The sequence below is a fragment of the Serinus canaria genome, chromosome 2 (assembly GCF_022539315.1).
Source record: "Serinus canaria isolate serCan28SL12 chromosome 2, serCan2020, whole genome shotgun sequence".
Taxonomy (NCBI): domain Eukaryota; kingdom Metazoa; phylum Chordata; class Aves; order Passeriformes; family Fringillidae; genus Serinus; species Serinus canaria.
Window position 1 is genome coordinate 122796315 of NC_066315.1, and position 15343 is coordinate 122811657.

The window sequence follows — 15343 nt, forward strand, 5'->3', positions numbered from 1 at the left end:
TTTATGGAGAGCTGAAGCCCCTTTGAGTGGCATGCTTCTGCCAGCAGAAAATAAACTGTGTGACTCTCATGCCAACTGAGAGCATCCCTTTCTAGCATTTTCAAACACAATGTTACGTAGGAAGATGCCAGAGAAGTAGTCAGAAAACAAAAGAAACTGCAAGCCAGGGTCTTGCAAGTCTCCAGTGGAAATAGTATTCATGTCAAATGACATAAGTGTCAAACATGAGTCACTGCTGCCATTTCTCCCCTGCCAGATCAGGGAAATGTATACTCTGTGGCCAAGGCAGAGCAGGACAGGATGATAGATATTAGGCAGTTTGACTCCAGGGCAAATGAGCTGTTAGGGTTTAATAGAAGTGTCTCTCTATAATGCATACTACATTTCCATAGCACCCAATGAAGGACTGGAAACTGTCTTACAGCCAGTGTGAGTTTACCAACATTTCAGTGGCAGAAAGCAATACTCTTGGAAAGCTCTCCTGAACCACTGCCCACATTTGGTAGCTGTGGTGACTAATACAAAGCTGTTGTTTTAAAAACACCATTAGAACAAGAAAGCTACTTCATTTTCCTCCCTCACTGTAGGCCAAGTGCCAGCAGTGACTGGCAGCTTGATCTGTCAAACAAGAAAGACAGCTTGATCTGCCAAACAACAAAAGTTTAGGTTGGTTTCTTATTTAGACATGAGAAAGGTGATGCACCTTTGAAAGTGTGTACACATAAATCATACCTGTTCATTCTGAGAGCATGGTCTTACATAAAAGGGGCTGCTTAAACTAAGAGTAAAGTGGGCCAATCCTCAGCCATTGCAGTACTGTGAGCGAAGCTCCAGCAGTTCACAAATGCCAGGGATCTGCCCTATTGTCTGCCTTTCCATCCCACTTTATTGTCTGTGAAGTTTGCCTTCAGTCTACCCAAGTTTGATGTACTTCAATAACTCAGTCAACAGAGGGAAGCAGATGGCAAACGTTTCCTCCCAGAAGCCTGGGGTTTCTTTCTAGCATCTTAGTGATAGGAGAGGTATCACAGATCCCTCTTACACAGATGCAAACTCTCTGGCCAGCACCACTGTGCTTTGCCATCGGGTTTCCTCTCTTGTCAAAGCATCACTGACTCTTAAAAGTCAAAGTCAAAGTGAGCTGGTTTGATTTTGGGACTAGCAGTGTTCAAGGTTTGAACCGCATCTTACTTCTTCGACAACTTCTCCAGACAAAAAAATCTGTTGGGAAAAACCCTGCTAATGCTGATTGCTCCCTGCTCATCTGGACACCATAAAGGCACTCATGTTGTTAAGGTCACACTGTGTCATCCCTTGCAGGTGAGGTGCAGGCTGGGTTATCTCCAAGAATATAGGAGGAAGTTCAGGGGCCGGGAGGGAGGGTTTGCTGTGGTGCCTGAAAATGCTGTTATTTTTTTAGGTGTGCTTGTCTGTGAGCCTGCAGGACTCTGACAGTTCAGTGTGCCCAATGCTTTCCACTATTTTCTCATTTTTTAATAACACATAATTCAAACTTATGAATAGTGACTATTTCACCAGAGCATAACCATAACCTGTCATCTGGAATAGGCATTTGCAGTAGTGAAATGCTTTTGCTCCATAGAGATACCAGTACAGCTCCAGAATAGAAAGATATTTTCTGACACTAGATTACTTACAGTAAGAGATATCTCAGTGTTCAGTGGCACTGAATTCATTATTTGTCCATTTTGACCACGTCAGACTTTATCCCACAGGTTCCAGAGAGAAACAGCAATCTCCAACTGCAACAGTGATCTCATCCCCCTGAAGATAGCAGGGCGAAACTTCTAATTATTACCCAGAAGTACCCATGGTACCTCTGCACAGGTTTTTTGGTTTTTTAAAGAAATCTTCTTTCCCTTATGCCAGATAAATATTAGAACTGAGCCCTGACACAGTTGCTGGCCTCAGAGGGAGAAGAAGGAAAACCCAGGAGAATCAGCCCACTGCACCCCAACATGCAGAAAGCCACAGAGACGTCAGGGCACAATACATACTATAAAGTTCTTTGCTGGAACAAAAGCACCCTCATTGCACTCTCATTCTCTTTTAAATCAACAGAGTTGTAAAAGTTATTTCTATAGGCATCTATTTTCTCTCTCATAAAATTGTTTGAAAGCATTTCCCAAACAGCCCCGTCGCTATTGTGCAGCCCACACCCCGCCCCAAGCGGCGCTCCTTGGCTCCCATGGGCCGTGCCACTGAATACTGCAATCACTCAGCTGCCCCGCAGCCTTCCTCCTCTTGTGAGAGCCAGAGCACAAACCAAAATTGTTCCAGAGTCACTAATCTGTGTTTTCTGTACACTCCCTAAGAAGAAGCACAACTGACCTCTTTTCGTATGTCCTCCAGAAAAGTTTTCCTACCCACTCTAAGAAGATTTCGTCTTTCTCTCCTTACAAAGGATTGCAAAACAAGTCCTAACAAATCCTAATTGCCTTTTTTTTTTCCTCTGACATCATCATGTGAAGACCACTTGCCCAAGGTTAGAAGGGCTCCTTGTTCATCCCCTGAATACATCGCTCCAAGTTAGAGATTGGCCATTTTAAGCAACTGAGCCATGTGCAGGCACAAATGCCTTGCTGAAGCATCTAGCTGTTTATTAGTGCTGCACATTTGTCTTTGTTCCTGCTATCAGTCAGTAGAACTAGAGAGGCAACAGAGGGAAGCAAGCAATTACTTAGGGGAAAAATAATCTGTGGCATTGTTTGTGCCCAGGGAAGGCTGCAAGAGCACAGCTGCGTCTGCAGAAATTCAGGATCTGGGGCACCTTGTGCGAAAGGAGTGATGTTTTATTGTCAGCTTCTGATCCAGGTAATTACATCCATTTCATGAACAGAGGCAATTTCAGTGAGAACAAAGGTTCAGCCTTATCTGATGGTGATCCTATCTCTTGTGTCCAAGCAACTGATACACCACACAGGGTAGGAAAGCACCATGATGTTTCTGGCAAGTGAGGAGGATTGAGGGGAATATCCCCTCCTTTCACACATGGGCTCCTTTTCTCAGCCCTCACCTTTTCCACAGTCCCAACAAGTTCCCTTTCATGCCTTTAACTCTGCTCAAACCTGCACTCTAAATGCCAATTTTCACATCCTAGACATCTTTAGTACTGCACATTTTCCACTGGGATCCCAGCTGGCCCCTCGCCACGTCCCTACCATGATCCAGTGGCACAATGGCAATCTGTGCCATCTCAACAGAGTCTTCAGCTGTGCATGCCCCATGATCACACAGAGCCCTCACATGGGTATTTTTCTCCCCTTAAACCCATTCTTATCCAGATCTGGTCCACATGAAGATCACCTATATGTGTCACCACTTATCCCTCCCTCTTGAAGGGGTCTGAGTATTGAAGACCTTCACCCTACTGACAAACTATGCACATGATCATTTGAGACATCGTAAGTGAAGCCATGCCTTCAAATAATTTATTTAAGACCTAGTACATTACACACAAAGGACTGTGTTAGAAACACAGTGCTGAGGTTTGAAGTCAAACACCAAAAAAAACACATCTAAGGGAAGTATTAATTTTGCCTACAAAACCTGTTTCATTCCAAACACTGGCTGGATTTCCTTTCTTCAGGGTGTAGTGAAGGGATCTGGTTGTTGCTGAAACTGCTGAATGTGTTAGGAGACTAGAGTGGAAAATACAGTCTTAGACTTAAGGGTAAAGTGGGAACTGGATTGTTTGGGGGTTTTTTGGGTTTTGTTTTTTTTTTTGTTTTTTTTTTCTTCCATTTACTTAAGTGCTGTAGGAGACTAGAAAAAGGCTTCCTAAATGTTCCCTATGCTGAAACTCTGACATGGGTAGTAACTCAGACTGATGTGAAGAACTATTCACCCTCTGGGGCTTCCAGAAAATCAAGAGCAGCTGTGCTTTGAATCCAGAACTGCTGCAGAAGTCCTGAAGAGAAAAATGAACCCAGTTTGAAACACCTCTGCCAAGAAGCTCAACTATTTGATTTTCAACTTTCTGAGTCCCAACTTCTTACCCAAAACGTAGTGCTACACCTCCACAGTACACTGCACATGTCAGCTAACTTTGGGGGTAGGCAGATGCAGTAGTGTTGAGACTGAAAAAGCCCTGGGGATAGGGAGTTTATTAATAAAAAACCTACTCTTTAGAATTAGACTTCAACATAAAAGGGGTCTCAACTTTTCCCTGGTGCCATACCCACTCGCCTGGACTATGCTTCATTCTGCAACTTCTGTGATCTTGGAGCAAAGTCAGGCTAGGTGTTGCATAGAAGCTCAGTGTACAAAATTACCTTCATGCTCTCTCCCTGTCCCACAGGATTAACAGCACTGTTGGAACAGTACAAATGAGTGAGGAGCAGACACTGTCGCCAAAAATTAAATCTAAGGTGGCACTAGCCCCTGGCAAAGTCTTCTCTAGCCTTTTTCAGTCAGTCAGACATAGTTGTTAAGGGAACATTTTTGGGGATGTGTCAAATGTAATCTCATAAAAATCTCCTTTCTGATGGGAGGTTTAGGTTATAAAAGTTAATGCAATGCAGATAGCTGAGCTGAACAGGCTGTTTCCCAATAGACTCTGGTATAAAAAGTATTGCATTATATGAAGCTTGAATCACAGCTTTCTCAGCAACTGCTTAGTGCAGGCTGGGTATCTAGCTCATGAAAGGCAATGAAAATAGTATGGAGAGGAGGCTGCAGTTCCTAGGAGAAGACCTGGCAATAAGAAGGGGATTTTGAATCTTTTTTTTTCCCCCCATCAAAAAGTATACAGCCAAAATGAAAGCTAAAGAAAAATTTCATTATTTCTCCCTCTTTATTTAAAAAAAGCATAAAGTCAGACTGTCTCACTAGCACATTTTGAGGATATTGATGCAGTTAAAAACAAACAAACAAAAAACCACAGGGACTTTTCTACCCGGAAACCTGTTGTGTCACTCCTTCAGCTTTGTCCCTGGTGGCAGACCATGGGAATTCCCAGTCTCGGGCCCCTGTGGCTCTCAGCCAGCCCTGCCATTGAGGCTGTGCTTTCAGCCTGGGATGTTGCTGTGCTGCAGGGGCAGAAAATAACCCTTCAGTTTGCTTCCTGGTAGGATGAGGTCGGGTCTGAGGGGTCCTGCAAACCTCTGTCAGCACCACAAAGAAGCAGGGAGCCTTCTACCTCCCATGAAGGAGAGAAAAATTAGACAAACTTTGTTAAAACTAGCAACAACCCAAAGACTTCTAGAGTCCCATAACATATTTTGCTTTAGTTTCTTTCATGGAATACCTTACTCATTCAGGGCTCTCATAGCTTGAAGGCTGGCTGAGGAGAGTATGTGGGATTTCTGCTGTCTCCTTTGAAGCAGGCACAGATTTAACAAGTGAGGGAATGACAACCACTTAGCTTTACATCTGCAATCACACCTCTTGGTGTGCTTGGCTAATTTGGTGCCCCACATCCCATAACATAATTTGTAGCCACGTGGTAGTTCAGCCCCTGGCTTCATGTGGGAACTGCACCTGCCCCCTGCTCAGCCCATACTGGTTTATGTGGTGGGAAAGGTCTGTGCAGCTGGAACGGAAGTACAGAGGGCCAGACCTTGGAGGTCTGTTGGAAGGGTTTGCCTTCAAAAGAGCTTCTCTTTCTTCTTGCATGGCATTTACAGCACAACACTGACTAATGCACCTTCCCCTGCCCACACCAACCTGGTGGATATTTGGGTTTGGCCCACAGGTATGCGCACCATTAGCATCTTTACCTATTCCAATTCTTAACAGGGTAAAGTTTAATCATTCTTATTCCTGCTGCTATTTTGGGGAAGAAAAAGAGTCATTCTGTCATTGCGTGCTCCAGAAAACATGAAAGTCTCTAAGGAGCCCAGGCTTCCTGTTACCAATGCCTTAAACTTTGCCCCACCTTTGGGAAGCACAGGCAGCTAGTGGAAGAATGTCATCCACTCTAACAATTGATTTTCTTATGTACAATAACGTCAGACCTTTTAAATAAAAGGCTGACCTGTCTCCTTCTAAAATAATTCATCTGTTTTATGGAGTGTTGTTCTGATTATATACAATTCCCACAAGAAGGGAAGTACCTTTAAAATAAGGACTATTCAGTACTAGTACAGGATTTCCTCTTGTTGTTGATAATTTCCTCCTAACAGAAGACGCAATGAATCCCAGAGAAATTCAAAGGGGCAATCTACAGACAGTTAGGCATCTACATCATACAGGGAACATTGTTCAATCACATTGATGTTTTCCTGATGAAGTAAAAAACAGATATACCTGTTGTGCAGCATATAAAAGAGTTCTTACAGAACACACTGCAGTTCCCTTTGCTACATTTTTAATCACTATCCAATCCCACTAACTTTCACATAATCATCCCTGAACAGCAACAAATGACGTTTTTTCTCTTTTCTTCTTTTGCTATTGAAACCCAGCCTCTGAAATGGCCTAAAGAAGGCGGGCTTGGTGACAATAAGAGGATTACCCAGTCATTATCAGCCCGATCTACAGCAGATATATAACATGAAAGAAGTTCTGTGTTCTCTCTACCAGATATCCCTTGACTCAGGAAGAGGCTCCATACTCACCTTTACTAGAAGGGCTCATTTCCACTACGGGTCAGAATATGCACCTCCTAGACATGTAATTGTGAAGGAGACCTCCTATCTACAGAAATGACTAACCCATGAGAAACACCATATCAACACCCAAGAGCTAAGTGGCAGCACTAACAGCTAGGTGGTAACTGCTGATGAAGGCTGAGTGGCTTGTGGAAGAGGCTGCCAGTCACTAGATGCTCTTATCAGTTATTCTGATGTCTCAAATTCTCTGTCAACTTGGGTCAAGCCCCATCTCATGCTTTAATTCCCTGACCTCCTTACACTTATTTGTCTGGATTGTACAAACGCAATCAGTAAACCACACTATGATGCACTCTTACAGCCATCGATGTCCATCTAGCCCTGGTTTCTCCTTAGCCAGTGGGATGACCCATCAATGAAATTCAATGAAGATATTCACATGCATTGTTTCAGCACCTTCTGGTTTTAAATAACGTGTCTCACTGTTTGTATGGTGCTCATACTGAGAAAAATTATGAATACTGAGTACTACCTTCCCCTCTCTAAATTCTCTACATACTGGCATGCAGCGTATTTTCTCATCTGATGTCAGATATTTCCATATCTTTGCCTCAGGCAATGCAAACAAATGCATCTCTTCATTCATCTGTTCACAGCTTCAATTTTCCTCTGATCCTACAGATCAGCCTTCCTTCCTCCTCCTGCCTTTCTCCTGCAGAGCTGCTTCACCACCTTTCCTACTCCCAACATCCTTCCATCTGTGAAAGCAGGGCAAAACAGAGCAATGCATGTACCTGTTTAACCTGTTACTGTTTGTGCCTAGACTTTACAGCTTACCCTGGAGAAGCCACCTGGAATGCTCCAAGAAGTCTCTTCAGTGCAGAGAGAAAAGTGTGGTCTGCAATGTCCTCCCTGTGCTGAGGCTGCCCCAATGAGGAGGAGGTTTGCAGAACTGGTTCCAGCCATTCCTCCCCTTCCTTGCCAGAAGGTTTCACCTGAAATGAGCAGCCTTGTAAAAGACTTTGAAAAGGTCCAATCGATGTAATGTGGTTAGGGGGTCTACAACCAGGGCAGAATGACCCCCTGCTCAGCTGTCCTGAGCATTTAGATAAGCCCCTCCTGCATTATACAGCTGTGTTACATGATTTATTGAGATAAAAAATAAAAAACAGCAGGAAGGGAACCTACATCTAAGAACTTTGCTGAGAAGGCTTGGGCTGACTGCACGGGTTAGAGCAGGACAGTTTGGTCCACTCCTTCAAGCTGCATGAATAATCAGCAGAATTTGCTAGACAAAAAATTTCACAGGACTAGGTGGAAAAAGACAGAACAACATCTAATACCTAAGCACTTCCTTAATAAAAGCCTTCACCAAATGAACATTTCAGACTCCCAAAAGACACCTTCAAGGATCTGTATCTTACAAGGCACTGGCATTTCAACATTTATGACTGCAGACATGCTACTATATTGCAAGCATGAGTCAATGCCCACATCTCCTGGCTCCAGAAGAAAGGGACTGTTCTAATTTTTATTTATAAGCTGGGCAAAAGGAAAGAGAGTAATTCGGTTACAGGCAAAGCACACACAGACCCTGCAAGGTCAGGCAGGTTGGTTAACACATGAACATATCCGTGCCTTGTTGTACTGAGTCACAAACACCCCAATCCATCTCTGCATCCTTTCATCTAAGGCCTCAGAAAAGGGCTTTCTGCATAATTTTTGTTGCCTTCCAGCACAAAGCCCAAGGCCTCTACATTATTCACTAGAGAATCCCAGCACCATGTAGGGCATGTTGCAATCCAAACTGGGAGTTTCTGGCAATAAACATTTGTGAGCATGCACACAATATAAAACAGGAAGAAGGATTTCAGTTTATCTGTGTTCACTTGGGCTTGTTTGTTGCTTGGGGAAAAAAAAAAAAAAAAGCCTGGCAAACTTCCCACCACTATGCAATAGTCTAGGAAGGCTCCTGTCACCTGGGGACTCACATGCTGATGTGTGAGTGAAGAGAGCAATAGGCAGGATTCATGGGGTTTTCAGCAGGATCCTAATAAACTCTGTCATGCTACCAGTGTTAAGACAGGAGTGCTGAACAGAAAGTGTCTTAAGAACTACTGACAGCTTCTTTCCAAAAGCTAAAAAATGTCACTTTCATCAGCTATTCCTTTACGCCAAAGCACAGAATGGATTTCCAGAGGTTTGTATCTGGTTTTGTGCAGCATTTACCAGCCTTTTAAATTTATTCTGCACTCCAAGCCAGCTTCCTTAATAAAGGAGGATAGTATTAGCTTATATGCAGTACCACATCATCTTACATCCTATACAAAACTTTAGCCTGAGGATTTCCAGATGGACACATTTCATCCAAAGCAATTGAAGATCGTTGGGGGGTCATAGGATCAAGACACATATGCATTTCCTTTCTTTTCCAGCATCCCTCTGGTTAAGCTTGTGCTCCTGAATCGCTCTTTTGCAACAGGGTAAACAAGTAAACCTTTTGGACTCTGGAGATATCTATTGCCTAAAGAACTAAGCTTATTTTGCCTTTCTCAGTTTCTCTTTAGAAACCTAACATCCTTCAGGAAAGAAAAAATAGCAGAATGTCTCAGAATTGTAGTTTTTAAAGAAATAACAGCATTTATCATTCATAGAGAAAATTTCCAACTAAAACTGCCTCTTGAGGAAAGGAGACCAAACACTGCCATAGCTGTTTCACTGCTGGCAAAACAGATGTACATTAAGTGATTGCTAAGACAGATTTACAAAGTTGGCAGTAACCCTGGACTTACAATCCTGGTGTTTCAGCTTCTGGGCCATGCATTTCCCATTTGAATTACTAGTCTTTGTGAGTTGCATTCATTTCTTTCTATGATAACAACAAAATCAGTAGATTTTTGAATCCCTGAAAATGAATATAGAAATACTGCAAAAGTTGAATTAGTACTTTTCATTAATACCTTTGTCATTGGTAATAAAAAGAGAAGACAGTGGATATAGAGACAAACACCAGCAGCGAAACTTTTATTGCAGTCTGCTTCTGAAGTCCATTCAAGGGTAGGACAGTGGGACAAAAATAATTATAGGGGTCTTTCTACACAAAAGAGCCAGCTATTTAGAGGGAGGCAAAGTCATTTGAATGTCAATGAAATAACCATTAAAAGGCTGAGAAGCATTGCCATTTATTAAAAGATCTAAAGAATAGTTGCATGCACTATAGCAATCTTCTAGGTAGGAGTTGTTAATTTGCTATAAAAACCTGTTAGGGACAGGGCAGAGCGTAATTAAACAGGAGACAATACACACTGTGAAAGGAAACTGGATTTGGAATTTTACAGCCTCTTATTTCAGGTTTCTACATGAAATACTACGCTCTATAATCTCTCCTTAATAACACCTATGTATTTCTAGCTCCCACAGTGTTTTGCATTTCATTTCTAGCAGTGGTCTCTTACAGCCCCAGAAGGAAGGTAAAACAAGGTTACGCACTTGAATGCTCTCCCGCTCTTCCCAGCCTCACAGCAATCCTTCTTCCGAGAAAGTCTCTCATCAATGCCACTCCTTAATTGGCCTGAGAGCCCCTCTTTAAACAAAGCTCTCGTCTCCCACAGGGCCGAGTTCTTTCTGCTATTCTGGCACAGCTAAGTCCAGACAAGGATGTGCCATTTACCAAAACAAGTGCGCTATAAATTCAAATGTGCAGGAAACTAAAGTACTTCCAGAAGTTCTGCAGGTTCAGTAAAAAACGCCAGGTTTTTACTTCAAGCAAAGGTGTTAGACACTGGTGGTACCACTCAGAAACAAACACAGGATCAGTCAGAGATCTGCGGTAGTTTCTGCACTGATGAATTTAATGTGATCTGAACCTCATTCTAACATACAAAACTTCATTCCAGACCTATAGGACAGATAACAACTTCATGAGTTAGACTCATAGAAAAGATATGTCATATTTGTAGAGATGATCACTTTTTAAAGTTAATACAAGTCACTAAGAATATTTAAGTGCAGTGCAGCTTTAACCTCTTATTTAGCAGAAACCCTGCTATCTTCACTACCTGCCCACGCGTTGCCAGGCACATAAAAGTGATGTGCAAAAGAAATCCTACATTTTCCTTCCCTTGACTGTTACTCCAAGGCACTGTGGTTCTTCATGGACTCAGCTAGTAAAGCTACACATGCCATAATATCTGAGAAAAGAGCAAATACAAATGGCCACAGCAGGACTAAGTAGCAATCGTTCAACATCTCCTGTGACACCCACAGGCATAGAATTCTCCACTGATATATATCAGACAAGCATGTCATTTAAAATACTTTGTTCTTTCTTCTTTATTTAGCCACAACACAGATACAAGAGCAGGCAAACCCCTTCCAGTGGAACTCACTCAATAAACCTGTTCAGATTAAGATTCTTGTGAAATCAAGCAAAATATAGGTACATGCACAGTCTCAGGCACACAAGAACACAGCAGAACCCTTAAAAAATGAGGAGTGGCACTGAACTGCACCTAAAATGCAATAGAAACATCACCTAGTTAGAATGCATGTTAAACAACAAGGATGTGCACTGAACAGGTTCCCACTGTACCATTCCACTGGCTATTTAAATACCAGCATCAACTGTTTCAGCTGAAAATTTGAAACTGACAGAGAAGAGTCTGACCTCAGATACCCAAGAATTCAGGCTAGCAGAACAATTACTCCACTGTAACTCAAAGCAGGATCTGGCCCTATGGAATGAAGTTGCATGTGACCAGCTCCAGCTGGGAGATTACTGCAGGTGACAACTTTAATTCCCATAACTTCCCCAGCAACTAAACCCACCACCAATACAGTGTGCAACTTGACTTTAGCATCCTCCCCACTCATACTGCTCCTTTTGATGGAAGAAATAGTGTAGTGGTTCTAGGAAGTGAGCAAATATCTACTAAGGACTAGAATAAGATTGCCAAATATACCAAATGGCTTCAGAAGAAAGAGGAATTGGGCTCTTAGATAAAGCTGGTCAAGCAGGTCCATCTGATTTGTCAACGCTTTGCTCAGAAATATAAGACTCAAATATAGTTTACAAAAAGAGTAATTCTTTATAGAACATCTCAGTGTCAAAATATTAACAAAAACACAGCTTGTAAATGCTGAGAAGAATGGTCTTGGAAAAATTAGTAACAAAACTAAGCCATCACTAACAATAATAGGTGGTATCTCTTCATAAAAAGCCAGTCTGATGTTCTCAGGAAAAATGAAACATTTGAAACAAACTGTTTACAAAAGTGACTTAAATGCTCAGCAGAGATCTAACACAAGTGTTAACAAACCACTATTGTAATTTTTTTTTTGGACAACTTCAGCAACTATCAGAAAAAAAAAAAAAACAAACAACCTGTTAATACAAAAATGTAGAAAATAAAAAGAAAAATCCATCGAGACAGTTTTTAGATAAACTCAGTTAAGGTGAAGCTGTACCTTTGTCCCAGTTACTAAGAACTTCAACTGTAAGGGTGGCATAACCCAGCTCAGCTAGGTTTATAGGCTTTCCCACCCTTGCTAAAGAGTCAGTTCTTAGAAGGCGCCAATCTCAGTCCCCCAGGGTCTGTAGGGTTTGCTGAGCGCTGCTGACTGCGTTGGTGTAGATGGGCTCAGGACGTTGGGGGACAGCAAATGAAAGGAGCCAAACGAGAAGGGGAACGCAGACAAAGATGCCATGGAGGAGAGAAGAGGAGGAGACAGTTTGGTAGTAGATGTGACCACGGGGAGCACTGGTCCGACGCTGCCATTTGGGGGCACTCTGAGTGAGGAAGTTTCAGCATGTGGGGCAGCAATTCTGGTCTGGTGATGTGGTTCTGTGGAAGATGCTGAAGTGCTGGTATTACCATGCCCATTTTGAGCCAGCAGCAACGGGTGAGGTATGTGAGGGTGATGTCCAAAGGCACTGCCCCAAGGAATGTGTCCAATGCCAGTGTGTGCACTACTCGCTGCCTCCCGTTGAGAGGCGTAGTTGTTGAGATGAGACACGAGCCGAACTCGCAGAGGGTCAGAGGCATCCAGGCCCTCTATGATACTCAGGTATCGAGCAACTTCAGCCAGGCACTCTCGAAACCCGAGACTCCGATAGTCCATAGCCAAAGCGTGAGCATCAAAATAACCTAAGAGAAAAGAACAGAGAAGGAAGTCTTAAGATGTTGTTTTCTAGTCATTGTCTACAAGTAGCCTTCCCACTCCACCCTCCCCTATAAGCATATTTCACTTGGACGTGGTTAGTATTCCCAACCATAGACTAGCTGCCAAGCTCTTTTTTTTTTCTTCCTTTTTTGTTTAACAAGCTTTTCCTTTATTTCTGTGCTGTGATGCTGCAAGTCCCAAGACCAGGCACAAACTGCCATTTTTAAAATAGAATTGCCCACTGACGCTGGAAGAAAGTATTTTTGTTCCTTCCATTTGTCTCCCTTGTGCAAGTTAAACCACAGCACACTGAAATTCATTAGAAACACAAGTCCTAACTTATCAGGGGAGACTTGAGCAGGCAAAGTACTTTTTTCTTAAAAGGGCCTTTCAACATTTTTGCTAAATCTTTTCACTACTTATTTCATCCTGTATTTTTTCCTAGTTTTGTTCTGAACTTTCAGAAAATTAGAGAAACAAGCATTAGACATCAATAACAACTGCCTTCCAAACTGCCAAAAGCTGATTCACTTTGCAGCGCTGACACACTGCTAGAGAGACGTAGTCACTCTCCTCTAGAACAACTCTCTCCTCAGAGCTAGCACTGCAAAACCTTTCAGTGCTAGTGATGTCACAAATCTTGTGAAGCAGAGAAAGTCCCTAATTCCTGATGAAACGCAAGAGAGCTGCCGTTCACTTTCTGCAGGCATTGCCAATGCTCGGGAATGCACTGCTCTCACAGCAGCCTCCCTGCAGGGCTGCTGACTCTTGTCACGCACAAAACTTTACCTTTCCCTCCTGCTGTATGCAGCATTTTCAGGTGATCGACAGTCATCTGCAGAATCTCTGCTTTTTCCAGCTTGGCTGATCCCTAAGAGAGAAGGGAAGGCACGAAACGTTTCGGGCAGAACCAGAGACGTTACCGAGGGGTGACGCTCCCTCCCGGGAAGGGATGGGGGGGCACCGCGGAGGCTCGCTGGGCGCTACCTGCTTCTCAAAGGCGCTGGGCACCAGCCTCCTCAGCTCGGACAGGCTGTTGTTGATGCGGTCGCGGCGGCGCTTCTCGATGATCTAGGGCAGAGAGCGAGGGTCAGCGGGGCCGTGCCGGGCTGCGGAGAGCCGCGGCCGGCCGGCGGGCACTCACCCCTCGGCGCCTCTTCCTGGCCAGGATCTGCGAGGTGGTGGACGGAGACATGGAGCCCGCGGCCGAGCTCAGGTTCCTGCGGGGAGCAGCGGGACACCGGTCACCGCGGGGGGTTCGGGGGTGCCGGGGCTCCGCGGGACGGAGGGGAGGTAGGGGGCGCGGCGCAGCCCGCCTGAGCTCACCCATTCTCGTCTGCGCTCTCCTTCTCCACCTCGACTGCCTCATCCAGCTCCTCGCTGTCCGACGAGCTGTACTCGGGGTGCGCCCGTTTCATGGCACCGACGGCGGGCACGGGGGCGGCGGGGCGCGGGCGGCCGTCGGGAAGGCGGCGAGCGGCGGGACGCGGGAGGAGCGCGCCCAGAGCGCGTCCCGCGCCTCGCCCGGCGCCCGTCTCTCCCATGGAATTCCCACGCCTGGCGGGCGGGCAGGAGGCAGCGGGCAGAGGCAGGGAGGGACGGAGGGAAGCAGGGATGGATGGATGGACAGATGGATGGATGGAGGGAGGGAGGCAGGGAGGGAGGGAGGGATGCGGAGGCGGCGGGCACGGACGCAGCCCGGCAGAGCACGCCCGCCACCGCCCGCCGCCCAGCACCGCCACGCGCCGGCCCCGCCCGCCCCCATTGGCCGCCGCCGCTACCGCCCCAGCCAATCGCCGCCGGCCGCTGCCGGGGCCACGCCCCCGCCGCGGGGGAGGTGCGGCCGTGGGAACGCGGCGGGAGCGCGGCGGGGGGGGGAATGGATGGATGGATGGATGGATGGATGGATGGATGGATGGATGGATGGATGGATGGATGGATGGATGGATGGATGGATGGATGGATGGATGGATGGATGGATGGATGGATGGATGGATGGATGGATGGATGGATGGATGGATGGATGGATGGATGGATGGATGGATGGATGGATGGATGGATGGCAGGCATTGGGCAGGGGTGTGAATGGGCACGTCCCCAGCTGGGGAGCCAGTGTGGGTGCTGTGGGTGCTGTGCAGATGGGCAGGACAGGGCAGCACCCTTGGGGCTCCCAACAGTCCTTCTGCCAGCTCCTCCTGCTGGGGTCCCCGGCAGCCTAAGCCCAGTGGAATCACTGCACCCTGCAGAGGCTGATGAAGTTTCTGACAGCTTCCCTAAGGCAGCAAGGGCCTGGGAGAGCTGAGTGAGTACAACCACAGAATAAATGAGGTTAGAAGAGACCTCTGGTCAACCAGACAATGGCTAGTGCCACACTAAGTGCCATATCCACTCTTTTCCTAAACACCTCCAGTTATGGTGACTCCACCATCTTCCTGGCAGTTCATTCCAGGTATCACCTTTGCTGTGAAGAAATAGCTCCTCATGTCCAACTTGAACTTCATCTGGCACAGCTTAAGACTGTGTCCTAATGTCCTGTCACTGGTTGCCTGGGAGGAGAGGCTGATCCCCACCTGGCTACAAGCTCCTTTCAGGGAGTTCTAGAGAGT

At 45.3% G+C, this 15343-nt stretch overlaps 1 protein-coding gene across 1 annotated transcript; it reads right to left on the bottom strand.

Annotated features, from left to right (window-relative positions):
• Positions 1-10882: 10882 nt before the first annotated feature.
• Positions 10883-14195, bottom strand: HEY1 (hes related family bHLH transcription factor with YRPW motif 1). The gene is made up of 5 exons (XM_050971521.1): positions 14064-14195; positions 13882-13957; positions 13725-13808; positions 13527-13608; positions 10883-12721 (listed from the first exon to the last, which is right to left on the bottom strand). The coding sequence occupies exons 1-5, from the start codon at positions 14153-14155 to the stop codon at positions 12138-12140; spliced, it is 918 nt and encodes a 305-aa protein (XP_050827478.1). The 5' UTR covers positions 14156-14195; the 3' UTR covers positions 10883-12137.
• Positions 14196-15343: the final 1148 nt, after the last annotated feature.

Coding starts and splice junctions, on each gene's coding strand:
- HEY1 (XM_050971521.1), bottom strand. CDS start 14,155: ATGAAACGGGCGCACCCCGAGTACAGCTCGTCGGACAGCGAGGAGCTG. Junction 13,958..14,063: donor GAGAGCGCAGACGAGAATGG/GTGAGCTCAGGC, acceptor TGCTCCCCGCAG/GAACCTGAGCTCGGCCGCGG. Junction 12,722..13,526: donor GCATACAGCAGGAGGGAAAG/GTAAAGTTTTGT, acceptor CTTTTCTCTTAG/GTTATTTTGATGCTCACGCT.